Source organism: Hyperolius riggenbachi, chromosome 12 (assembly GCF_040937935.1).
Source record: "Hyperolius riggenbachi isolate aHypRig1 chromosome 12, aHypRig1.pri, whole genome shotgun sequence".
NCBI classification, from domain to species: Eukaryota; Metazoa; Chordata; class Amphibia; order Anura; family Hyperoliidae; genus Hyperolius; species Hyperolius riggenbachi.
The window spans coordinates 27,843,954-27,870,142 of record NC_090657.1 but is presented as its reverse complement, the minus strand read 5'-3'; the positions used below and the strand labels follow the sequence as shown (position 1 = coordinate 27,870,142).

The window sequence follows — 26,189 nt, the reverse complement described above, 5'->3', positions numbered from 1 at the left end:
AAATAGTATTTAGCACAAGCTGGGAGTTTGTGCAGGAGCAGGGTGAGCCGAAATTACACTCCCCCATACGAATGTGCCAGGTATAAAAGTCCCTTCAGGATACCTGTGGCAGCCTGACAGACAAAAATAGTACTGACACAAATGCAAGGAGAACATTATCTACTACATGCAGTTAGTGTTCATGGTCTGATTTGAACCTAGGAATTAACGGATGCAATCTGCTGTCTGCCCACTGCCAGAAGGTTCTTATACTGGGTCACAGCTGCAGTACATGAAGAGATGGGCATTCTGTACTCTAAAAAAAAAACTTTTCATAGTAATATGGATGGAGATATTACTAGTGTTACTTAAAAAGAAACCGTGACCAAGAATTGAACTTCATCCCAATCAGTAGCTGATACCCACTTTTACACGATAAATCTATTCCTTTTCACAAACGGATCACCAGGGAGCGCTGTATGGCTGATATTGTGGTGAAACCCCTCCCACAAGAAACTCCGAGGACAATGGTCCTGGCAGTTTCCTGTCTGTGAACCTTGTTGCATTGTGGGAAGTTGCATTGTGGGAAATGGCTGTGTACAGCTGTTTCCAACTGCCAAAAAAGCATGCAGCAGCTACATCACCTGCCAGCAGTAAAAATGTCAACATGTGATAAATGTCAGAATGTAAATCAGGGATTTAAAAGATTTTACAATGAGCAAACACTGACTAAATCATTTATACATAATTATTGTAAAAATGAAGCACTTTTTTATTACATTATTTTCACTGGAGTTCCTCTTTAATGCCAGGTACACACAATGCAATTTCCCGCCCGACAGGCTGGAATTAGGCTATTATTTCAGACATGTCCGATGGGCTCCTGATCGATAAAGTGCTTGATTTTGTGCACTTATAATTGGAAAATCGATCTCTTTATCGATTGGGTGCACTTTGGACATGTACACACGTTGCAAATTCCTGTCGGGAGGAAAATTGCATTGCGTGTACCCCGCATTAGAATGCCTTGTACCATTAACTAAATTTACTTCCGACAAGTTGTTGCTGCTTATGGCCAGCCTATAGGTGGCTATACACTTATAGATTTGCAGCAGATTCGACCATTATATTCCTGTCAGATGCCTGTCAGGTCGATTTGACAGGAATCAATCTGATGTGTGCCACACAGTAGGAACATATTTCCAATAGATTTCAGAATGAAATCTATTGAAAATCGATCGGAATCCATTATTGCACCATTCGATCCAATGCAACTCTATGAGGCATAGATCTGACGCCAGCAGCCGATCGACCTAGATTTTCCATCCGGACCGAACAAATCAATCGAAATAGGCCAAAAATCGATCAATCATGCTTCCTGCCGCATCGCTTTCTAGCCGATTTGATCAGAGTGGTCGAATTGTCCGTCAATCGATGGCTGAAATTGACTAACATATGGGCCGCTTAAGCCTGGCTTTAGGAATGTCCTCACCCAGCAGGTGTCCTACTGTCAGATAAGGACTTGGCAGCCGTTTGTACACAACCGTCCATCTGCTAAGCTGCTGCATGCAGCTTTTCTGTAACTGCACAGATACCTTCCAGTGTGAGAGAGGCCGAGTTCTGCAGACTGCAAATTCAGAAAAATGAAAATAGGCATTTAAAAAAAACCCTTTCCATTTTTAATAACTAGAATCTGGAATCGTAAAATGCCTGATCTTCTCACGGTACAATGCCTGGCTGTCTTACTGATTCATCCTTTGCCTCTAATACTTTTAACCAGAGACCATGAACAAGCATGCAGATCAAGTGCTCTGACTGAAGTCTGACTAGATTAGCCCCATGCTTGGCTCCAGTGTGTGAGCCAGATCAGAGATGGATCATCCACAAGGCAATCCTTGGCAGTTGCCTAGGGCCTGAAGAGAGTCTAGAGGCCTGGTGGATGTTAGCCCTCACCAAAATTTTAGTAAAAAAAAAAAAAAAAGCCAGGTGATCATTAGTGGTGGGCAAAAACTGCTATCTTACCTAGCGACCCATTTCATCTTAATCCTATACTACTCCTGCCAAAGAAATCAGCAGGACTTGGTTAAAAGTAAATACATATGGCAGCCTCCATATCCCACTCAGTTCAGGTGTCCTTTCATGTCCACTGCTTTCTGGGACAGGGGGTGTGGCTAAACCATTGTTCACCATCCCTCTAAATCAGGATGCAAGTGGGGGTGTGGCTGTGTCACTCAATCTCTCGTCCGTGGTGGTCTATGGACAGGGGTGCAGCCAGTTTTGGTTGGGGTAGGTGAGGGTTTAGGAAGAGTTTGCCAATGAAAGCTGACCTATCACTCTGGATCAACAAGTAGAAGCAGCAGTATAAGAAAAATGTGAGTACTCTACCAGGAGTCACAAGGTAATGCACTGCAGCTTGTGCGTTACTTTTGCGCCGCCCAGAGCACTTCCGTCACATCGCACAGCAGGCAGTGTGTCATGTCTCATAGACTTTAAAGGACAACTATCAAAGTTACGGTAACTAAAATTCTACACGTAACATATTTCCAGTAATTACTAGCAAATGGCAACACAAAAAGGCTTCTTTTCATGTGTTATATGAAGAAAATTTGACATTTACAGAGAACAGTTCTCACTGTGGGCATCACTATGGAGGACTGTGTCCAGCACATCCAGCAAACAGAAACAATCTTCACAGTCTCTAATACTGTGAGTTAAATATATTCAGAATGATAGAAAGCAGATATATAGCTTCAAATGTGTGTAAATCATCAGCTGCAGCTCTCTCTGCCTAACAGTATAAGGGGCGGGGGGGGGGGGGGATCCAAGTAAGGAAAAAATACAGGTCCTTTTCAAGTCCTTCTCTGTATCTAAAAATCCCTCAGCTGTTCTCATATGATCTGTGAGAAAGCAGGCAGGGCAAAAACATAAAATTATTCCTCTGTGAATAGTGACAGAGAAGTGTAACCTAGCTACATAGTATGGCTCTAGCCTTGTCGCCGACACAAATTGTTACAAACAGCTGGTAAACAAGGCATTGTTTTTCACACAGGCTGTGATGAGACTTCTGAAAAGCTTCCTATTGTCGCTGGCTAAAAGCTCTATAGGTATGTGGGGTTGAAGAACAGTTTGATAGTTATTTAACGGCCGCTGTAAAGAGCTGCGGTGGGGGAAAGTACCACAACGTGACAATGGTAAGGGCCCGTTTTGCACTAGCCACCGCGCGGCGGTACTTCCTGGGTAGCGGGAACGCCAACGAATCCCAGAAGCCATGCCATGCACAGCTATGGGATTCGTAGCCTCCCGCACGGAAACTGACGGCAACTCCGGACGGATCGCTAAGGTAAGCTATTCGGCCGGCGGCACCATAGTTTCCATGCATGGTTTGCCTGCGGGGAAACTCACCGAATTCCTCCCGGTTTCCGCGCTAATGGAAACGGGCCCTAAGTGTAAAAGGGGCCTTGCACCACTAGTACTAGTTTAGAGAAGGAGGGACTCATTAGATAGTAAAACTTTGTCTGAAAAGGCTTTGACAATGCATCAAAAGGTCATCAGAAGCTTGCTTATAAAAATATATTCGTTCACCAATAAAAAAAGGTGTTGCCTGCAATACCAATCCCTTTTCTCTATTCTGCCTTCCTATAATTGTCTGGCAATACCATAGTTCCTGCTCTTGTTCCTGGCCAGCTTCACCTCTCCAGCTCCTGCCTTGTGCGGTTCCCGTGTCTGAAAATTGGATGAGTGGTTATACCTGGCTTCATGTTGTCCAGATGTTTATTAATAACATGTGTTAACTACAGTGGGTTGCAAAAGTATTCGGCCCCCTTGAAGTTTTCCACATTTTGTCACATTACTGCCACAAACATGCATCAATTTTATTGGAATTAAGTGGATCGAAAATCATACATCATTCCAAACACTTTTTACAAATAAATAACTGCAAAGTGGGGTGTGCATAATTATTCGGCCCCCTGAGTCAATACTTTGTAGAACCACCTTTTGCTGCAATTACAGATGCCAGTCTTTTAGGGTATGTCTCTACCAGCTTTGCACATCTAGAGAATGAAATCCTTGCCCATTCTTCTTTGCAAAACAGCTCCAGCTCAGTCAGATTAAATGGACAGCGTTTGTGAACAGCAGTTTTCAGATCTTGCCACAGATTCTCGATTGGATTTAGATCTGGACTTTGACTGGGCCATTCTAACACAGATGTTTTGCTTTAAACCATTCCATTGTTGCCCTGGCTTTATGTTTAGGGTCATTGCCCTGCTGGAAGGTGAACCTTCGCCCCAGTCTCAAGTCTTTTGCAGTCTCCAAGAGGTTTTCTTCCAAGTTTGCCCTGTATTTGACTCCATCCATCTTCCCATCAACTCTGACCAGATTTCCTGTCCCTGCTGAAGAGATGCACCCCCAGAGCATGATGCTGCCACCACCATATTTGACAGTGGGGATGGTGTGTTCAGAGTGATGTGCAGTGTTAGTTTTCTGCCACACATAGCGTTTTGCATTTTGTCCAAAAAGTTCCATTTTGGTTTCATCCGACCGGAGCACCTTCTTCCACATGGTTGCTGTGTCCCCCACATGGCTTGTGGCAAACTGCAAACGGGACTTCTTATGCTTTCTGTTAACAATGCCTTTCTTCTTGCCACTCTTCCATAAAGGCCAACTTTGTACAGTGCATGACTAATAGTTGTCCTATGGACAGAGTCTCCCACCTGAGCTGTAGATCTCTGCAGCTCGTCCAGAGTCACCATGGGCCTCTTGACTGCATTTCTGATCAGCGCTCTCCTTGTTCGGCCTGTGAGTTTAGGTGGATAGCCTTGTCTCTTATTAGGTTTACAGTTGTGCCATACTCCTTCCATTTCTGAATGATCGCTTGAACAGTGCTCCGTGGGATGTTCAGGGCTTTGGAAATCTTTTTGTAGCCTAAGCCTGCTTTAAATTTCTCAATAACTTGATCCCTGACCTGTCTTGTGTTTTCTTTGGACTTCACGGTGTTGTTGCTCCCAATAATCTCTTAGACAACCTCTGAGGCCCTCACAAAGCAGCTGTATTTGTACTGACATTAGATTACACACAGGTGCACTTTATTTAGTCATTAGCACTCATCAGGCAATGTCTATGGGCAACTGACTGCACTCAGATCAACGGGGGCCGAATAATTATGCACACACCACTTTGCAGTTATTTATTTGTAAACAATCTTTGGAATCATGTATGATTTTCGTTCCACTTCTCATGTGTACACCACTTTGTGTTGGTCTTTCACGTGGAATTCCAATAAAATTGATTCATGTTTGTGGCAGTAATATGAAAAAAATGTGGAAAACTTCAAGGGGGTCGAATACTTTTGCAACCCACTGTATACAGATTTGTCTCTATTTGTGGAGGCCTGATGAAGGGTCTATCCCGAAACAAGTCGACGTTGTCGCCTCAATTGGCACAACTGCACTAATCTTGATGTTAACAACTGATACATTTTTGCCATTCTCTGCTATGGAAAATGTTCCCTGACGGATACTATTTATAAATATTTTTGCACAAATGTTGTCTTCAATAAAAAACCTTTTGTATTTTTGCATATAAACTCAAGTTGCTTCAGATTTTTGCTACATATATCTTTTTTTATCAGTATAAAGGTCTATGTAGGTGTTGTGGCACACCTGAGAGGAGATTATTACCGCTTCTTTTGTTTCCCTGTATACGGAATACAGCTTCACCTCCTCCCAAAACTGCTGAATTCTGTGCTCCATGAATTGTACATCAGACAAAAATAAATAAAATAAAAAATCCAGAAGAATCTAACCAGAAAAGTTTCCACAAGATCTGAGAGGCCATTAAACGGTTTAAAGTGGATCTATAGATAAAGAAACACTTCATGTGAACCGCAGGACACAGATTAAAGGCTGATGATTTTGCACACTATGCAAGAGAAGTCCTGCATTATATAATAGCAGCTACTATTAAAGAATTTGTGATCACTTTGGGCAACAGAGAACCAGAGATCACAATACAGACGTGTGAGACAGAGGAGAGGACCACTAGCGGACTGGACTGGTAAACATAAACCTAGTGCCAGCGCTTCCCTGCACACTCTACAGATACACCTACTCTGGTGATCGGATCCACAAGACAAGAAGCCAGTCTTCTTACTTGGGCTTCTCCTCCAATGCTCCCCTAATCACCCCCCCCCCCCCCAGCAGTCCTAAACCTACAACTGGTAAGGACACCACTACAGCTGATAGTTGCCCCCTTAAGCTTGGTCATTCTGACCCAATTCCACTTTGGCCACATGGGCAGGCAGAGGGAAAAGAGTGATTGTTCTGTCAGCTGAAGTCATGCCTACCTGCTGACTTACAGACAATGGGCATACATATGTAATCGCCGCCGGGAGACTTGGACGCAGGATACAGCCGGTATATGCCTTGTTCTGCTGCTGCACAAGTTCCTGGCGACGTTAATTGCTATTCCCCCTCCAGGTCCATGTGGATAGTGGGGAATGATATAATTCGGCTTCCAGCTATTGCTGGAGGCCGGATTACAGAGTTTTAAAATGTAACTTCTGCTCCGTCTTCTGACGGTGCCGAAGTTACTCAGTGTGCGCCCAAATCTCCTGCGCTGTGATTACAGCGCTCGACTGAATGAAGGAGGAATGAGGAGGCAGATGGCCACTGCAGAAGAGTGGAGATAGTCAATCAGATGCAAAATCATTCCACCTTACATACAAACGTTATGCAGGCCAATCAGGTCTAATCCGGATCATTTTGACTCGGCTCAGTTCCAAGTTGCATCTCTGACCGTCTGCGTTGAGAAGGAAGTGAGAAGCTCGGTGCGGCAGGTATCTTCCTTTTTTATTTGTAATAAAATGTTTACAAAACGTGTCATGCATGATTCATACAAAACAACACCCTATTAAATTCATATAAGAAATAACCCTGGGCCTGGGCATTCATTCCATTCTCAAAACTGGTTAAATCTCAACCAATCCCAGGTAAAAGAACAAACAAAAACAGATTTAAAATTATGAAAGATTTACTTCTGTTGTACTGAATGAGCTCTGCTCACCCCTAGGATGCAGAAGCGGTAACTTAAAGGGGCACTACAGCGAAAAACTGTAAAATATGTGCAAACATTTACAAATAAGAAGTACATTTTTTCCTGAGTAAAATGAGCCATAAATTACTTTTCTCGTTGCTGTCACAGTAGGCAGTAGAAATCTGACAGAAGTGACAGGTTTTGGACTGGTTTATCTCTTCATAGGGGATTCTCAGCAAAGCTTTTACTCTCTATAAAGATATTCCCTAAAAAGGATTTAAACAATGAGGCTGGCCAGCTTCCCTGCTCGCTACACAGTTTTTTGGCAGTTGGACAGAGCAACTGCCATTCACTAAGGGCTCTTTCACATTAGGGCAGACTTTGTGCGTTAACGCAAACGGAAGCCGTTTGCGTTAACCAAGGTAAGATGAAAGTCCATAGACTTTCATTTTACCTTTCACACTCGACGCTGCGTTTCGATGCGTTGCGGTTCCGACGCACCCAGGCGCAGTTTTTCCTCCAACGCACCCGCGAGCCGGCGTTATCCGTCGGGTTTAATTACCAGCTACCGCCGCTGATTGCGTCGCACCGCAGATACCCAATGACACGCCGCAGGCAGACAACGCGTGCAGGAGAACGGCTCCTGTTCGCGTTGTGTGATGTGAAAGAGCCCTAAGTGCTTTTGAAAATAAATATATCTCTGAGAATCCCCTACAAAAAGAGATGGACTAATCCAAAACTTGTCACTTCTGTCAGATTTCTACTACCTACTGTAAGTGACAGCAACATAGGAGAAAAGTAATTTAAGGCTCATTTTACTCTGTAAAAAATATACTTTTTATTTGTATAGGTTTTTGCACATATTGTAAATTTTTCAGTTTTTCGCTGTAGTGCCCCTTTAAATTCATGCGATCTTCATTGCAACTGATATTTCATAAATCTTTTCATAAGAGGTTTCATTAAGGGTATTTATCTATAGATGTTTTAAGACTTCGCAGAGTTCTACTTTAAAAAAATTGCTTTTCTTTAACCCTTTTGGGACCAGATAGTTCTGGCCCCTTAAGGACTAGAGCAGAGGTGCCCACACTTTTTTGGCTTGTGAGCTAATTTAAAAAAGTTAGGAAGTCAAAATGATCTACCTACGTACAATTTTAGGAGCACATTTGTATATACAAAATGGAAACTATAGTGGGGTTGGGATCTACCATGAAGTCCTTTGCGATCTACCAGTAGATCGTGATCTACCTGATGGGCACCCCTGGACTAGAGCCTTCCTTTCCCTATACTGTGATTGGATCACAGTAATCATGGGGTCAGGAGCCAATTAAATTGGCTCCTTAACGGCGTACGGAGCTCAGCTGTAACTGGGTTAGCTGAGCGAGCACCAATGCATGGCTGTGGGTAGTTGAAAACGACATTCTCCCGGAGACTGATAGCCACCAGCAGAATGTAGACTTCAACTTACGTTGGTCTGGAACAGCTTAAACATCTTTAGATTGATGGTGTACATTTTTCTATACTGTATCTGCCTGTCGTTTTCCCACCACTAATAAGGAGACTACAATCTCAAAATGCTAATATGACAAGTTTAGGAAAAGCTGAAGGCAATATCGCAGTTTCAATTTCTTTGAGTTCAACGTCCTAAAAAGAAGTACAGACAGTCTCCTACTTACGACGACTTGAGTTACAAAGTTTAATACAGGAAGTCCCCGGTTAACGAACGAGATAGGGACTGTAGGTTTGTTCTTAACCTGAATCTGTTCTTAAGTCGGAAAACTGTGCCATCTCTGTCCCCTGTACCTCCTCTGTGTCCTCCTGTGCCTCCAGTGTCCCCCTCTGTGTCACCTCTGCCCTCTGTGCCTGCTTATACAAGTTTAAAAGTCATTTTTACTTTGAATTTTTTAAAATTGATTTTCTCAAAAACTACAAATCCAAGTTTGAAAAAAAAAAATGTTTTGACTTCAGTGTTCTCCCCAGGCTGTTTTAGCCGGGTGCTCCACCCGGCTAGATTTGGTGACCACCCGGCTGTCATTGGCTCACCTCCTCACTTCCTCCTATGCTGTAAGCACAGTTGCCCTGCATTTTCAACTCGCCCCACCCGGCTACTATTTCATGCCACCCGGCTACTATTTCATGCCACCCGGCTGGAAAAAAATTCTGGGGAGAACACTGGACTTGTTCCCATGGAAACAGAATCCATGCCGTTCGTATCGGCGGGTCGCTCGTAAGTTGGGCGTTTGTAAGTCTGGGACTACCCATACATGCAAACAAGGTTGTCTTCATGTACAAAATAGATGTTACAGCATTGTATAAACTGTTGTAAGTAGTTTAAAACAAATTAAAAAGCACATTGAGAACAAAATGCCCCCAAAATGTCCAAATCCAGGGCTTTCCGAAAGTAAATAATCTACATTTCACTATGTATAACACATGACTTGAGTTACAAACAAATTCAGCTTACAAATCTCCCAGAAGCAGGGGACTACCTGCATTTTAAAAAGGTTTATATTTCAAGGACAGCAGAAGCAAGAGGAATATGGAGGCTGCCATATTTATTTCCTTTTAAGCAATATAAGATGCCTAGCTATCCTGCTGATCCTCTGCTTCCAATACTTTTAGCCATAGACCTCAAACAAGAATATGTAGATCAGGTGTTTTAACATTAGATGCATGCTTGTTTCTGGTGTGATTCAGACACTGCTGCGGCCAAATAGATCAGCAGGGCTGCCAGGCAACTGGTATTGTTTGACAGGAAATAAATATGTCAGCCTCCATATCTCTCTCAGTTCAGTTGTCCTTTAAGCATAAAGTATCTTACACAGGACTCTACGGCGCCACGGAAGATGCAGGCGCTTATTAAATAAAAATAATAAATGTAATGGTCCTGGCAGCGTCCATGGAAATCAGGGGTTGTTGATGAATGCATATATTGCCACAAAACAGTGCCTATAATTTGCCTATCCAATCTATTTCCAAAAAACACACCAAAGTCTTATCTGTTTACTGGAACTTTTCCCTAGGTGACCTCTGCCAGCTAAAGCAAGAGTCCATCAGCCATGAAGCCCAGTCACTGCCCCCACATGCTTACCCATTTTTTTGAAGGTTCGCAGCCCATGGCTCTTAGTGCACTGGACCTCCTGCTCAACCACAGCTTCAGAATCTGCCTGGTACTTCTTCTGCTTCCCCTTGCATATCGTGCTCCAGTAGCCGGGCATTTTATTTTCATGCCTTGAGCTGCGCCCTCCTGGGTGCCCACAAATTTCTTCCTCTGTACCACCAGAAAATCCCTCCAACTTCCTCCTACTCACGGTCTCTTCTTTGCTCTCCTTAGATTCTGCTCTCCTGCTGACTGGAGACTGCGCCTATCCCAGTGTCTACCTCTCAGTTTCTGCCTCTCTGTCTCTGGAGCCTTTGTGTGTGAGCCAGTCAGTCCAGCCTCCTTCCCTTGCTCCTCCTCAGCACTGATTTTCCAGTCTTGGCTGCCTTCCTGCTCTGGAATCGCATTTCACCATCACAGCCACACTCAGAAAGTTAAAAAGCCAGAATACATCAGCTCTGGGTTCTGAATGAGGAGGGAGCTCAGATCCAAGCGGAGATCTCCTCTCTACCATATCCTCACCCACAACCGCATTTCAACTCTTCTTCATATGGAGGAAGGAGAGTTTGAGTTGATAAAGCAACTTAAGCAGCTACAACAATTACATAATCCAAGATGTTAAATGAGGTTAGTTATGCAAAGCAACTGCTGGCTTGAGATTATGGTGATCATCTTATTTTTCCAAATGTTTCCCAAATAAACCTCTTAAAGTGTCACTCCGGGCAAAAAAAAAAAGCAAAAAACCTGCTAGTGGAGAGAATAGGTTATTCTCACCTCTTCGCTGGCCTCTGCTGACTGCCCACTGGCTCTCCTGCTGAGACACTACACAAACTGTACCTGTAATTCCTAGATCATGTAATTTCTTCAGTCACTTAGCATTAGATGGAATGGAACAATGAGCAGAGACTGTGACTGCAGGAACAGTCTCTGCAGTATTCTCAGAGTGACTGTCAGCAGTGAAGAGCAGCACTACGTCCAACCATTAAAGGGATACTGTAGGGGGGTCGGGGGAAAATGAGTTGAACTTACCGGGGGCTTCTAACGGTCCCCCGCAGACATCCTGTGCCCGCGCAGCCGCTCACCGATGCTCAGGCCCCGCCTGCAGTTCACTTCTGGAATTTCAGACTTTAAAGTCAGAAAACCACTGCGCCTGCGTTGCCGTGTCCTCGATCCCGCTAATGTCACCAGGAGTGTACTGCACAGGCACAGACCATACTGGGCCTGCGCAGAACGCTCCTGGTACTGCGGGATTGAGGACACGGCAACGCAGGCGCAGTGGTTTTCAGACTTTAAAGTTTAAATTCCAGAAGTGAACCAGAGGCGGGGCCGGAGCATCGGTGAGCGGCTGCGCGGGCACAGGATGTCTGCGGGGGACAGTTAGAAGCCCCCGGTAAGTTCAACTCATTTTCCCCCGACCCCCCCTACAGTATCCCTTTAAGGTACCTCTCATTTGATAGACTTCCTGGGAAAAGGTGACTATAGCTTATTATCTCACCTGACAGGTGTTACTTTTTACCTAGAGAGATACTTCAACTACTAAACATGTTCCCAGATATTTGGAAAGCCAGAGATTAAGTTATCTACTTTAAAGTGTTTCAGAGGCGGGTAAAAAAAAAAAATCCAAGTTTACACTTGCTTATTCTTAAAGAATACCCGAAGTGAGATGTGACATGATGAGATAGACATGGGTATGTGCAGTGCAAATCACACTAATAACTATGCTGTGTTCCTTTTTTTCCTCTCTCTGCCTGGAAGAGTTAAATATCAGGTATGTAATTGGCTGACTCAGTCCTGACTCAGACAGGAAGTGACTACAGTGTGACCCTCACTGATAAGAAATTCCAACTATAAAACACTTTCCTAGCAGAAAATGGCCTCTGAGAGCAGGAAAGAGATAAAAAGGTTCAATAGTTCATAGATTTTAGCTCTGGCATACTTCAATAAATGTGTCATTGAGCAAAAACAATAAAAGCAGTTAAAACTTAAAAAGTAGATTTAAACAAAATAAAACTAGAATATCTTAAAAAGTCATTTTTAGGAGAAGGAAGATAGATATAATAGCTGCACTGTACAGCCTACAGGTACCCTTTAAGTTCCATACAAACCCTAGAGGTTACTCAGTCAGGACAGTCTCTGCCAAGAATCGAATGAGAGTGTAGCGTCACTAAGAGACCCTGGTCTGTAAAAGACTTGCCCCTGAACTGTTGCTCAAGTGTGTGTGTGTAAGTAAATTAAGTCTAAATCTAGGATTGTGGTAAGGATTACACTGTGAGCTCCTCTGAGAGACAGTTGACATTAAATGATTCTGTAAAGTGATGTGGAAGATATCTGTGTCATATAAATATACAATACTAATAAAATTCGGGTAAAATGCAGAATGCGATTGGAGTAAAGATGAACAATACATACAACTTGGTCCTAGGTAGATATACTGCCCACAGATGTACACACAAACAGCTGCACGTGCCAATAAAGCTCTGGAAATCATTTTAAAACCTTGGCCACTGTTCAGATTGAGAGATTCAGCTATAAAATGTAGCAAACAAATTCCTCTTGTGCTTTTGTTGGCTGCTTGGGGATGTACAGACCTTGGTTACACATTAGTTGGCATTGGAAAGCATATGTACACAAGGAAAGCTTGATCATTTGCAAGAGATACTGGAAAGATTAAAAAGACAGGGCAGTAACATGTAGTTTAATGTAGTAAAATATTAAGTGGGGATGTGGTTGCACCACTTTTATGTAACTTCAGGATAACTACCTTTACATGAATTATCCTGGTTTCAGCATCAAAAACACTTCCTATATGTATAGAAATAGCTGTATATTTGTATGTAACCCGGCCCACCCAGTGACGTTTAGCCTATGCAGTTAAAGGGAACCAGAGATGTCCCATTGCTGAAAAAATGAAAAAGATTCTATACATACCTGGGGCTTCCTCCAGCCCCATCCGCGCTGATCGATCCCACGCCGCCATCCACCGCTGCCCGCAACTACGAGAACCGGCTCCCATCGCTGATGTCATCGGAGTCAGGCTACGCTGGAGAAGTGCGCCCTCTACGCATCTCTCCATACACTGCTGCAGAGATACGCAAAGAGCGCACCTCTGCTACGCTTAGACTGGCTCCGACTGACGGAACAGCGGGGAGCCGGTTCTCGTAGTTGCGGGCAGAGGAGGATGGCGGCGTGGGATCGATTAGCGCGAATGGGGCTGGAGGAAGACCCAGGTATGTATAAAATCTTTATTTTTTGATCTCTGGTTCCCTTTAAAGGGGTTCTGTGGAGGGTTTTGTGTCTCCAAGAGAAATTATTCATCTAGTTAGACAAATAATTAGACCGGGACTGGCGGCGAGGAACAGAGCATCGGAGGAGGACGGTACGGGACATGAAAGCTGAAGGGGATCGATAGAAGCCCCAGGTAAGTGTCAGTTTTTAAAACCCTCCTCAGAACCCATTTAAGCCTTGTAGAATTCTCCCCCAGAGTATTCTGGGAGACCTCTTGTGGTTTCTATTGACTTCAGAACAGACAGTTAACAAACATTCTGCAGTGATCCACCTATCAGCAATTTAAAGTACACCTGAAGTGAGAGGGATAATATAGATGTTGACAAATGTATTTCCTTTCAAACAATGCAGCTTGCCTGGCTGTCCTGCTGAGTCTGGCCCAGTGCACACCGAGCGGTTTTTGGAGCGATCCGCCGGCCGCATCCGCCTCTAAAAACGCTTGTCTAATGTATTGCAATGGGATGGGGCACACCGGCGGTTTGCGGTTTTTGCCAAGCCGCAAACGCGCCTCCTGCTGCCCGTTTGCGGTTTTTGGAAGCGTTTCGTCCTCAATGTAAAGTATAGGAAAAACGCAAACCGCTCTGAAAAACGCTAAATCAGAGCGGTTTGCCAGGCATTTTTGTTACAGTAGCTGTTCAGTAACAGCTTTTACTGTAACAACATGTGTAATCTGCTACACAAAAACGCACCCAAAACCGCTAGGTATGTTTAGAAAACCTCTCTAAACATACCTAGAATCGCTCTGAAATCAGCTCCCAAAACCGCTAGCGTATTGCGGATCTGCTAGCGGTTTTGGTGTGCACTGGGCCTCTGTCTGTTTTTAATACGCTTAGCCATCAGGTGTTCTGACAGAAATCTGACTAGATTAGCTGCATGCTTGTTCAGGTGTGTGATTCAAACACTATTGATGCATGAAAGAGCAGCAGGACTCCCAAGCAACTGGTATGGTTTGAAGAAAGAAAAAAAAATTACAGACAGTGCCTTACTTACAAACAATGTTTCAATAAACACAAAGTATTCCCAAAATATACAGTACTGTTTGTTATTACATGTGTGTGTTGTTACATGTGACATTGTCTAGTATTGTATTGGATATACTGTTTTTTAAGAGACTCTGAAGAGAGTCTAAAATCTCTTTTTTAACTTGTATTCATTTTAAGCACCAGAAGCTCTGCTAAACCACCGATATCCTGCGGCAAAACGAGGGTTTATACCCCCCAAACCTCCTCTCCTGAGTCCAGGGAGCGCTTCCTGCTTAAAGCGGGATATAACCCTGCATTTCAACTTTGCTCTAAAACATTATTTACAGCATATTATATGCAACCAGCATTTTTTTTACTAGACCAGCATTGGAAGGGTTACACACAGAGCTTTAAAGTTTGTGGAGAGAAATGCAGACGCATCCGAAGTTTAGATAGATACATTTAAGTAAACACAATGTAACAAGTGAGGAATGTTACACACTCTTTGGCTGTCCTCCAGCTCCTGCACAGTCAGAGAGAGTGAGTCATTCCACAGTTGTTACATTTTGTTTTGCTTAAATGTATCAATCTAAACTTCGGATGTGGCAGCAGTTCTCTCCATGGAACTTAAAGCTCTCTGTGTAACAGTTCCAATGCTGGTCTAGTAAAAAAAAAAATGCTGGTTGCATATAATATGCTGTAAATAATGTTTTAAAGCAAAGTTGAAATGCAGGGTTATATTCTGCTTTAAGGCAGAGCTTAGGGCTGTAGCTCTGCCTCTTCGCGTGTCAATCCCCGCTGAACGCCCCCTCTCAGTCTTCCTTCACCGAGAGGGGTGGGGAGAGGCGGAGATCCGCCAGCACATTGACACACATAGAGGCAGAGCTGCAGCTCATAGCTCTGCCTCCATGAGCAGCAAAATCCACGACCAAGAAAGTCGTGGATTTTGCAGAGGGATAGCGGCGGTTTAGCAGGGCTTATGGTGCTTAAAATGAATACAAGTTAAAAAAAAAAAAAAAAAAAAAAAAAAAGCACTTGGTAATTAGTCTCTTTAAGTACATTAAATGCACACTGAAAACAATAAAAAAACATTGTTTATACTTTATTCCCAAATTTTTTTTTATAAGAGAAATTTGATTGTTTATTTGTTTGTCGAATAGTTTTCTAAAATTCTTTTTCAGGTACAATACATGAATGTTCGTTTTTTTTGGTTTAGTTTTCAGAAAATCCAAGTAAAACGATTGAATAAGGGAAAAAAAAAAAAAAGTTGGTTCGGAAAAATTATCTAAAGTAAAAAAAAAACAAAAAAAACAAAAGAAATTTGATCAATATTTTGTATTCGATCGGAAGTGACGTGTTTGCTGCATTTCCTGCACGGTTTCTTCAGACAGAACAGGAAGAAGAAATGGCTGCAATAAGAAGAAAGGTTGTACTTTATCTGTGGACCCTACTGGACAAGGAGAAACCCAAAAAACTGTGGGCAAAGAATTGGTTACAGAATAAAGACAAGTATAGTCATGTGAGCAGGCCTGGATTTGCCACACAGGAGCCTATAGGCACAGATGTCATGGCTCCTTAGACTTCACCCTCTATGAACCTACATACCCCCACCAAACTGTACTGCCAATGTGCTGGCTGGCCCAGCTGTCACTTCTCTCTTACTTCCCTTGCCCATCATAGGTAGCTACCCTTAGTATTAGGTAGCCAAAAGTAGCCTCAATATTAAGTAGCATGAAATGTCCCAAGTATTAAGTAACTAGGGGAACCTCAGTATTACGTAGCTAGAGCCTCAGGTGCCCTTTACTGAAGGGAGATCTTGTCAGTGGAATGCAGAGAGCAGGGTGAGTAACCTCATTATGCTCTGCTCCAGACTCTGCATAGGGAAGGAGGGGCGGAGGCACTCAGGGAAAGGAGTGAGCTGCCTTTCCATCATCAGGCGCCTGTAGACACGTGCCTTATGGTACTTACCCATCAGGCTTTGTTCACACCACTAACACAATCGGCAGAGCAATTTTTAAATGAATGTGCCTTTTTGCACACATTCATTCCAGTTGACCTGCACCCAAAAATTCTACATGTAGGTCGTTTGCGATCTTACCCAAATCACAACACTGCTGTGGGAACACCCTCATAGGGTTACATTAGTCAATGGCTTCTCGATATGTGGGCGATTTGAAAAGCACTTTTGGTGTGAGCCAGTCCTCAGCCTCACTCACACAGCAGAAGTCAGACCACCAGCCAGAGAGAGAATTTAGGGAAGTTAAACCCTTTGCAGGTTATCCTGACTTCTGTGTGGTGCCAGATCACTGCTGCTGTGGTCACTAAGTGGTTAAACCTGTCTCGTCAGGTGACACCTTGATGATGCTACATGCACTTTTACACAACATGAAGACTGCCTTCGGATCCACTAACCTTGGGCACAGAAACATATGGCTGTTTGGGTCAGATAGGCCTTGTTCATATTGGGGTCCGTCGACGTGGGCCGTTTTTTAAGCTTCAACGCTTTGATCCAAAAAAGAATAAATACAATGTATTTATTCTTAAAAACGAACACAAATCGCTACACAAAGCGATTTTGGGAGCGTTTGCATTTCTCCTGTACCTTCCATTGAGGCAAAATTGCCGCAAAAATGGCTCAGGCAGCACTTTCCTGACCGGAACGTGGACGCTTTAATCTGAGCTACACCATAAAGAAGCATGGTGTAGCCACTTTCAGGGCGTCTCAGAAAAACGTCCGCGCTTAAAATTGACCCAAAACGACTATAATGTGAATGAGCCCTGAAAGATGGTACCGCAGGAGAGATATCTATCTATCTATTTGCCATGCCCATAGGTTGTACCCATAGATCTGTGAATTTAAGACATTCGTTTTTTGGAATGATTTCCTGTTAAAGTGTACCAGAGGCGGCATGTGACATGAAGGGATAAACATGTGAATATACAGGGCTAAACATTAATAACTAGGCTGTTTTACTTGTTTTATTTGGTTCTTGAAAGAGTTAATTTTTAGTCATGAAAGTGACAGCTTCTGCCTTGACGGGAATATAATAACATTGATAAGCAAATTACAGCCATAAATGTTTTCCTGGCAGAATATAACTTCTGAGAGCAGAGGGAGATATAAAAAAGGTCAACAGCTCATGTATTTTTTTTCAGGGACACTTAATAGGCTGCCACTGAGCAGAGACAATAAAACATTCAATCTACTTTGTAAATGTTTAAATATAAAATAAAACCATGGGATATCTGGGGGGGAAAAAAAAGTCATTTTTAGGAGGAGGATAAATGCAATTTTTTATCTCATCAGTTTATTTTCTCCTTACGTTCACTTTAAGCAGGTACCTGAAATATGTGTCAGGTTCTCCTGTTTGTATAAAGGGGATTGAAAGAATGCCTTTACAGTTTTGTTTGAAGAGCAGTCTAAACAGAATGTAGGCGCTTGCACATCATCTACATGAACAAGTCCACAAGAACGAGTAACATAGAAAACAACGACACAGGCATCAACTATTCCAATAAGGGCTGGGCTGAAAAGGCCCGAGCCTTGGGCAACTGCTGTCCAAGGGAGTGGCTGGACATGGAAAAGTGGTGGCTGAATATGGAAGACATATCTGCAAATAGAAAAGTGGGGCTAAAAATAGGGAGCAAGATAGGTTAGAGGAGTGATGTGGCCAGAGGAGCTGTACTTTAAAGAGAGGCTATACATGGATATTACACACAGAAGAGGGGGCTGCACATAAAAATGGGAGGAGCGCTGTTGCGCATGGATAAAAAGCAACAAGAAAGTTGGCCTGGGCCGAAAAAAGTATGAATCCCGCCTTGATTCCAACCCAGCTGCAATTGAATAGTGAACATCCAAAACGTGAGTTTAGGGACTACGGATTGTTCCCCTATGTGGTGATCTTAACTAGACGATGACAATTATTAGGTCATGTGGGTGAGATCCCATACAATACACGTGGCACTTGCTTAGCCAATAAACATCAGAGGAGTTCGCTCCAAATATTCCCACCTGATCAGTGAAAATAAAAGCAGGCATTACTGTTCTACTGCAATGCTTTTCCTTGCACTCATACTCAGAAATTCAGATGGATTCATCGGAATCATTTACACTGTGTGACAACTAAGAGAGCTACTCCATCTTCCAAACCTCTGCATTCCAGATAAAAGTTTCCTGGAAGCGGGATAAGCGTGGTCCTACGCCTTCAACTTATTTACAAACCTTTAAGCATTTCTTCAAGAGGTCAGCAGGAAATCAAACCCATTTAACTTGTTTTTCAGATGTTCTGCTCCGCTCTTCCCACTGTTAAACAACCCTCAGCCCTGCCGATCCTTGTGTAAGGTCTTCCAGCAGATGGAGATCAGCAGGTTCAATCACATTCTGCATACCTCACACAGCCAGATACATGGCTGAGCTGGGATTGGCAACTAATAAGGACAAAGACACCGTGTACCGTACATGGGGAGAGCCAAAAACTCACACAGGGCTTTATTTTTCCCATCTGATAATACACATTTTCCTTGAGTTTCTGTTTTGTATATAGTTGGTTTATCTACATGTATTTTGTTTTTGAAAGCAAACACTGAAGGCAGCTTTCCACAGATAGAGAATACAGTGCTGCTAATCCACACTGCACCCAAATTCTAATCTCCGTCATAGTATAACTGTGCATTATAAGCCTATCATATGCTGGTTCACACGGGTGGCCAAGGCAATGTTTTCACCAGCCAACGTAAGCGATGCTCTAAAGGGATCTACCACAGTCCCTTTCAAATGTATGGAAGCGGTTGTTAAAGGACAGTGACGACTGTTGGCGTCCAGCCGTCCACTTCTGGCGTCCAGCCGTCCAGGTGCCTACTTCTGGCGTCCAGCCGTCCAGGTGCCTACTTCTGGCGTCCAGCCGTCCAGGTGCCTACTTCTGGCGTCCAGCCGTCCAGGTGCCTACTTCTGGCGTCCAGCCGTCCAGGTGCCTACTTCTGGCGTCCAGCCGTCCAGGTGCCTACTTCTGGCGTCCAACCGTCCAGGTGCCTACTTCTGGCGTCCAACCGTCCAGGTGCCTACTTCTGGCGTCCAACCGTCCAGGTGCCTACTTCTGGCGTCCAACCGTCCAGGTGCCTACTTCTGGCGTCCAGCCGTCCAGGTGCCTACTTCTGGCGTCCAGCCGTATAGGATACTACATCTAGCGTCCAACCGTCTAGGATCCTACATCTAGCGTCCAACCGTCTAGGATCCTACATCTAGCGTCCAACCGTCTAGGATCCTACATCTAGCGTCCAACCGTCTAGGATCCTACATCTAGCGTCCAACCGTCTAGGATCCTACATCTAGCGTCCAACCGTCTAGGATCCTACATCTAGCGTCCAACCGTCTAGGATCCTACATCTAGCGTCCAACCGTCTAGGATCCTACATCTAGCGCCCAACCGTCTAGGATCCTACATCTAGCGTCCAACCGTCTAGGATCCTACATCTAGCGTCCAACCGTCTAGGATCCTACATCTAGCGTCCAACCGTCTAGGATCCTACATCTAGCGTCCAACCGTCTAGGATCCTACATCTAGCGTCCAACCGTCTAGGATCCTACATCTAGCGTCCAGCCGTCTAGGATCCTACATCTAGCGTCCAGCCGTCTAGGATCCTACATCTAGCGTCCAACCATTTTAGATCCTACAGCTAGCGTCCAACACTGACTGAAAACCCATATTGGCTCAAAATGCAACACTACTATGGAAACTGATGCTGGACACTTTCCTGCGTAGTAGCAGAAAAGCGGTTAACATCAGCCAAATGAGCCGTCGCCAGCCGTCCCTCCAGCCACCCGGGTGAGGCAGCCCTTACTGAATCTCAGACCGATAGGTAAAGTGTAATGATCTTGCAGTCCAGGACACACCCCTTTCCACTGGGCTCTATGGAGTTTTGTGTCATTACACTAATGCACAGCACCGTTTCAGTCCTGCAGGTTGAGGATGGAAGTAAGGAGAACATGCCAGTCCCAGTGATACTGACAGAGCTGCTTGCATCACATATAGTCCCAGACATAGCGACCACTGCAGTCAGGTCATGACAGGTTTATGGAGAACATTCAGGTATGAAGTTTTATTAACTTGCTCATCAGGCCACAAGAATTTTGAGTTATTCCGGTTTTAGATCAGATCTGAGATCTGGCTATGAGGACCTGAGCACACCAACCTGCTTCTGTCCACTTTTTTTTCGCCTATCTTTAATGTATACATGAAGTGGGAGAAATAAGGAGGCAGCAATATTTATTTACTTTTAAACAACACATATTGCCTGGCTGTCCTGCTGATCCTGTGTGCCTTTAATACTTTCAGCCATAAACCCTGAAACAGCATGCAGAGATCTGTTGGTGGGGCCACATCGACCCCCCCCCCCCCCCCCCTCGGATGTTTGTTGTTTATGTATGAACATTTGTTTATTTTTTAATAAATTTCCGTTTTTTTTATTTATGTATTCCCCCCTCCCTCCCTTCCCCCTGCCAGCCAATCAGTGTGATCAGTTGTCATAGGCTTCAGCCTATGACAGCCAATCGCTTCTCCGCTTCTGGAGGGGACAGCCGTGTCACATCTTAGATTGCAGCGCTGTACAGGGCAATTAGACAGTCTCTGAGCGTCAATTGCTGAGCTCCGCCTACCACGCAGAGATGCACGCGCAATCTCCTGCAAAAGCCAGCCCCAGGACTTTACGCCGATCGCCATTAGGGGGTCCTGGGGCTGCCGCTGCCCGTTGGCGTGACGCGGTCCTGAGCTAGTTAAAATGAAATAAAATGGCAGCCTCCTCACCCCTCTCAGTTCAGGTGTACTTACACTAGAAGTACAGAGAATCCTGAGATGAAACAGAACCACAGATTAACATTTCCAGTCATCCTAGTCCTTAGGCATATGACCTCCACAGAGCTAGCAACATCACTGTTCATGCTCTATGGGTGAAGAAACTATACTATGGCCTGGAGTCCACTAGGGACACTTTTTTAAGCGCTTGTGATCTGTGAATCTCTTGCTAATGTAATGCTATAGGTGATTATAAAAAAGCAGCAGGGAAAGCCATACTATCCCAGGAAAAATAAAACACAAAGTAGATAAAAACTTTTTCTGCTTACATAACATATGTATTGTACTGTCTGCATTTTGATTTCAGTGAATTTTGTAGAGTAAATAAAGAGAAAACTTTGAGGCGTTTTCCATTTTTACTGCCTCTGACTGAAGCCAATCCTGATGTAATTTCCTCCTAAAAACTGCACTGTCATATCTAGCTTGCTTTGTAAACAAATGTGAGCACAACATAGATCAGATCCCATTAGCTTCACACGGAACTGCCCTCTGCCAACCAGTGAGGAGCAGGAATGTGGGAGGGGTGATAAAAAGCTTCCTTCTAGTCGGCAATGTACCAAATACAGCTAAGCTGACTGAGGTAAGATTTATTACAGCAGAAACATTTAAGATTATATTAGTACACTTGCAATGCAGGGTCAGGTTGCTGACTGCATAAACGACACAGAGCAGTGGGTACATGGAATTGGATTTTAGGGCTAACAATCCCGCTTTAAAAAAGCATATTCCTCAAGTCAAGTGGGATCAAACACATAGCATTACTAATTATTTTTTCCTATTATCTACCATAAATGTTTACTGTAAGCTGTTAGATCCATATTGATCATTAGAATAAACACAAAAATATGCTTTCCCGTTAACTATAATGGTTATGTGGGTCTATATACAAAATAACTTACTGCTTGCTGTGATGGTAATCCAGACTGAGGAAGTAGAGAATACAGATGTGGTCCCATTCTCAAGACTGTAAAACATAAAACAATGTAATGAATAAAACTAAAAGCTAAAAAAACTAGACTACTAAAAAAATGTGTATCTAATGTTCTTGCTAAGGAGGTGCAAAACAGTATCTCTACAACCCACAATACCCGTTTATTGGTACACTGAAGGGCATGAATGCCTTGTTCAATGTCTCCATTGTGTACATTACATTGGAGAGGACATACATAGCATTGCTATTCTGAGGCCCTGTTCAGACTGTCAGCGTTTGCAGAATGCTTATAATTTCAAAGAAACGCAAGGAAAAAACGCATGAGTTTGTATGCGTTTTCTATGCATTCAAATGCTTTTTCTATTGCTTTTGCACACACGTCACACAGACACAGGAAACAGAAATGAATTATGGGAAATGCAGAGGGAAACGTACGCTAAAAACGCAATAGTACGCGTTTTTGATACGCATCTATAGACTTTCATTGTGTCCGTTTCTGCGGATGAAAAACGTGTGCGTCTCATACGCATACATGTGAACGAGGCTATTAAAAAACATTAGTAGCCGTTTCTATGCGTAAAGTCTGCCCGTATGCGTTCTGTAAAAACGGCTAGGAACGCACATAGTCTGAACGGGGCCTTACATGTCCAACTTCAGTGTTAGGGAAGATTCAGCAGGTTGGGATTTTGTGTACAATTAATGTAACTGACTGACACGAGAGAACAGATATGTCGGCACAGGTATAAGTGCATCTTGTGAATCAGACCATTTTAGGTTTAAGTGTGAACCAAACCTTACTATATATAGGACAGTGATGGCTAACCTTGGCACTCCCGCTGTGACAAAACTACAAATCCCATCAGCCCTTTGCCTCCCCGAATTATGCTTAGAGCTGTCAGAGTACTGCAATGCCTCATGGGACTTGTAGTAACACCACAGCTGGAGTGCCAAGGTTAGCCATCACTGCTCTAGGACATCTTAAATGAGGGGTATGGATGCTGCAATAGTGTATTTATTGCCTTTTAAACAATACCAGTTGCCTGACAGCCTTGCTGATCCTTTGCCTCTAATACTTTTAAACATAGACCCTGAACAAGCATGCAGATCAGATGTTTCTCAAGTTTGCTGGATTAGCTACACGACTGTTCAAGCTGTGTGATCTAGATACAACTGCAGCCAAAGAGATAAGCAGGATGCCTGGCAGCTGGTATTGTTTAAAAGGAAATAAATATGGGAACCTCCATATCCCTTATAGTTCAGGTATCCTTAACCACTCCCCCTCCCCAAGTAACTACGTCCCTGCAAAATCCCATATCTCCTTGCAGGGATGTAGCTACTACATCTCCTCCCGCTTGCTCCCGCGCTCGTTACCGCCGCCGATCGTTAGCCGGGAGATCAATGAATAGGAACACAGTTCCCATTCATTGATCTAAGTCCCCGTGTGAAGGACCGCATCAATCCATGAGACAGTGCAGTCAATCACAAAAGCTGATACGGACACCTTTACTTCCAAATAAAATACTGGCGCCATACATTGTACTAGGGAAAAATATTAAAAGTTCCAATAACCAGGACAAATGGGCACATAAAATGTGTGGGTTTTAAGTACAGTAGCTTATATTACTTTAAAACTATAATTGGCGAAAACTGAGAAATTCATTTTTTCAATTTTCTTATTTTTCCTTTTAAAACACATTTAGAATAAAATAATTCTTAGCAAAAAGTACACCCTAAAGAAAGCCTAATTGGTGGTGAAAAAAAACAAGACAGATTGTTTCGTTGTGGTTTGTAGTAATAAAGTTATAGGCAAATTAATGGAAGGAGCGCTGACAGGTGAAAATTGTTCAGTTTTTTTTGAAGGGGAAAGACCCTTGGAGATGAAGTGGTTAAAGGACATCCAAGGTGAAAAAAGAAACTGAGATAAACAATTGTATCTATCCTCTTTTTTTTTTTTTAGCTATCCCACAGTTTTTATATTTAAATCTAATTTTAAGTTTTTAATGTTTTAATGACATATTCTCAATGGCACATTCATCAACGTACGCCAGAGCTAAAATCTATGAACTATTACCCCTTGTTTATCTTTCTCAGAAGCGGTTTTCTACCAGGAAAGTGTCTTATGGCTAGAATTACTTATCAGTAAGGGTAACAATATAGTCCGACCAGGTCAGAAACTGTCACTTACGTACCTGATTTTTTTACTTTTTCAGACACAGAAAGTAAACAAGGAACATAGCCTAGTTATTTGTGTGTTTGGCACTGTACATACACATGTCTATCTCATCATCTCACATGTCACCTTGGGTGTCCTTTTTTCAAGTCCTCAAGCAGAATGGAGAAAAAAAGTATAGGCCTTAAAAGGAATACTGCAGGGAGGTCGGGGGAAAATGAGTTGAACTTCCCCTGGGCTTCTAATGGTCCCCCGCAGACATCCTGTGCCTGCGCAGCCACTCACCGATGCTTTGTCCCCGCCTCCGGTTCACTTCTGGAATTTCAGACTTTAAAGTCTGAAAACCACTGCGCCTGCGTTACCATGTCCTTGCTCCCACTGCTGTCACTGATGTCCCAGTATGGTCTGTGCCTGCGCAGTACGCTCCTGGTGACATCAGAAGGAATGAGGACACAGCAACGCAGGCGCAGTGGTTTGCAGACTTTAAAGTCTGAAATTCCAGAAGTGAACCGGAGGCGGGGCCGGAGCATTGGTGAGTGGCTGCGCGGGCACAGGACGTCTGTGGGGGACCATTAGAAGCCCCGGGGAAGTTCAACTCATTTTCCCCCGACCTCCCTACAGTATCCCTTTAAGTGAGCCATCAAATCTGGCCTGGATATTTAACCACTTGATGACCCAGCCTCCCCCCCCCCCCCCCCCCCCCCCCCTTAAGGACCAGTGCTATTTTTTGTGATATGTGCTGTGTGGGCTCTGCAGCCCCCAGCACAGATCAGGGTGCACGCAGAGCGATCAGATCGCCCCCCTTTTTCCCCCCTATGGGGATGATGTGCAGGGGGGGTCTGATCACTTCTCCTGGCTGGCATGTTGCGAGGGGGGGCACCTCAAAGCCCACCTTCCGTGGCGAAATTTCCCCCCCCTCCCTCTCCCCCTTGGTGATCGGGGCTGCACAGGACGCTATCCGTCCTGTGCAGCCAGTGACAGGCTGTCCCCTGTCACATGGCGGCGATCCCCGGCCGCTGATTGGCCACGGATCGCTGATCTGCCTTACGGCGCTGCTGCGCAGCAGCGCCGTACAATGTAAACAAAGGAGACAAATGTCTCCTACGTTTACATTTAGTCTGTGAGCCGCAATCAGCGGCTCGCAGGCTATTCACGGAGCCCCGCTCCGTGATCTAACAGGAAACGGCGATCGCGCGAGCGGCCTTTCCTGATTAATTAGGGAGGCACCTGGCGACACAGATCTGCGTCGCTGGTCCTCCAGCTACCACTTTCCCGCCGCACGGTATGAGTGTGCGGTCGGCAAGTGGTTAAAAAGGATTTGGTTACAGGGCCAATACCTTGCAGCTCCTGTCTGTAATCATGATTGTGAAACCATATTTGCATGTACACACCTGGCAAATGTCAGGGCAATCTCAGTGAACTGAAGTAAAAATGTTACTGAATCCGAGTCTTCCCATTATTGCAAGAGATCTCACCGCACTAATTTTAGCAATTGAGAGGATCTGCTTTAACCCTCCTGGCGGTCTATTAAAAAGCGCCAGGGGGCAGCGCAGCCGTTTTTTTTTTTCATTTTTTTTTTTACATTTTTTTTTTAAATCATGTAGCGAGCTATGATTTTAAAATTACATTTTGTGAGAGCCATACAATATGTTTCAAACGGACAGTGCGCATGTGCAGCAGAGGGCTCACGTCCCTGTTGCCATGGTGATGTGTATATAGTTGATCCGCCGGGCAACCGAAGTGTCAGACACGTCTTCAGCTTCTCTTGGGTTTCAACAACATCAGCAATTTCCCCGAGAGCCAGACAGGAGAATTACCGAGTAACAGCTTGTACAATTAGCTGACCTGAGGGTTGACTCACTTTGTAGGACGAGATTCCCCCACA

At 44.0% G+C, this 26,189-nt stretch overlaps 1 protein-coding gene across 4 annotated transcripts in view; it reads right to left on the bottom strand.

The window, feature by feature from the left end:
* The window catches only part of PLCD3 (phospholipase C delta 3), a 172,395-nt gene that overhangs the window by 103,355 nt on the left and 42,851 nt on the right, over positions 1-26,189 (bottom strand). For 3 of the 4 annotated variants that reach the window (XM_068263207.1, XM_068263206.1, XM_068263205.1), the window contains one exon: positions 22,103-22,167. In XM_068263207.1, the coding sequence (XP_068119308.1) occupies positions 22,103-22,167 (65 nt within the window). Of the gene's footprint in view, positions 1-10,099; positions 10,426-22,102; positions 22,168-26,189 lie in introns of those variants that run through there. The other variant, XM_068263204.1, reaches the window with a different exon arrangement.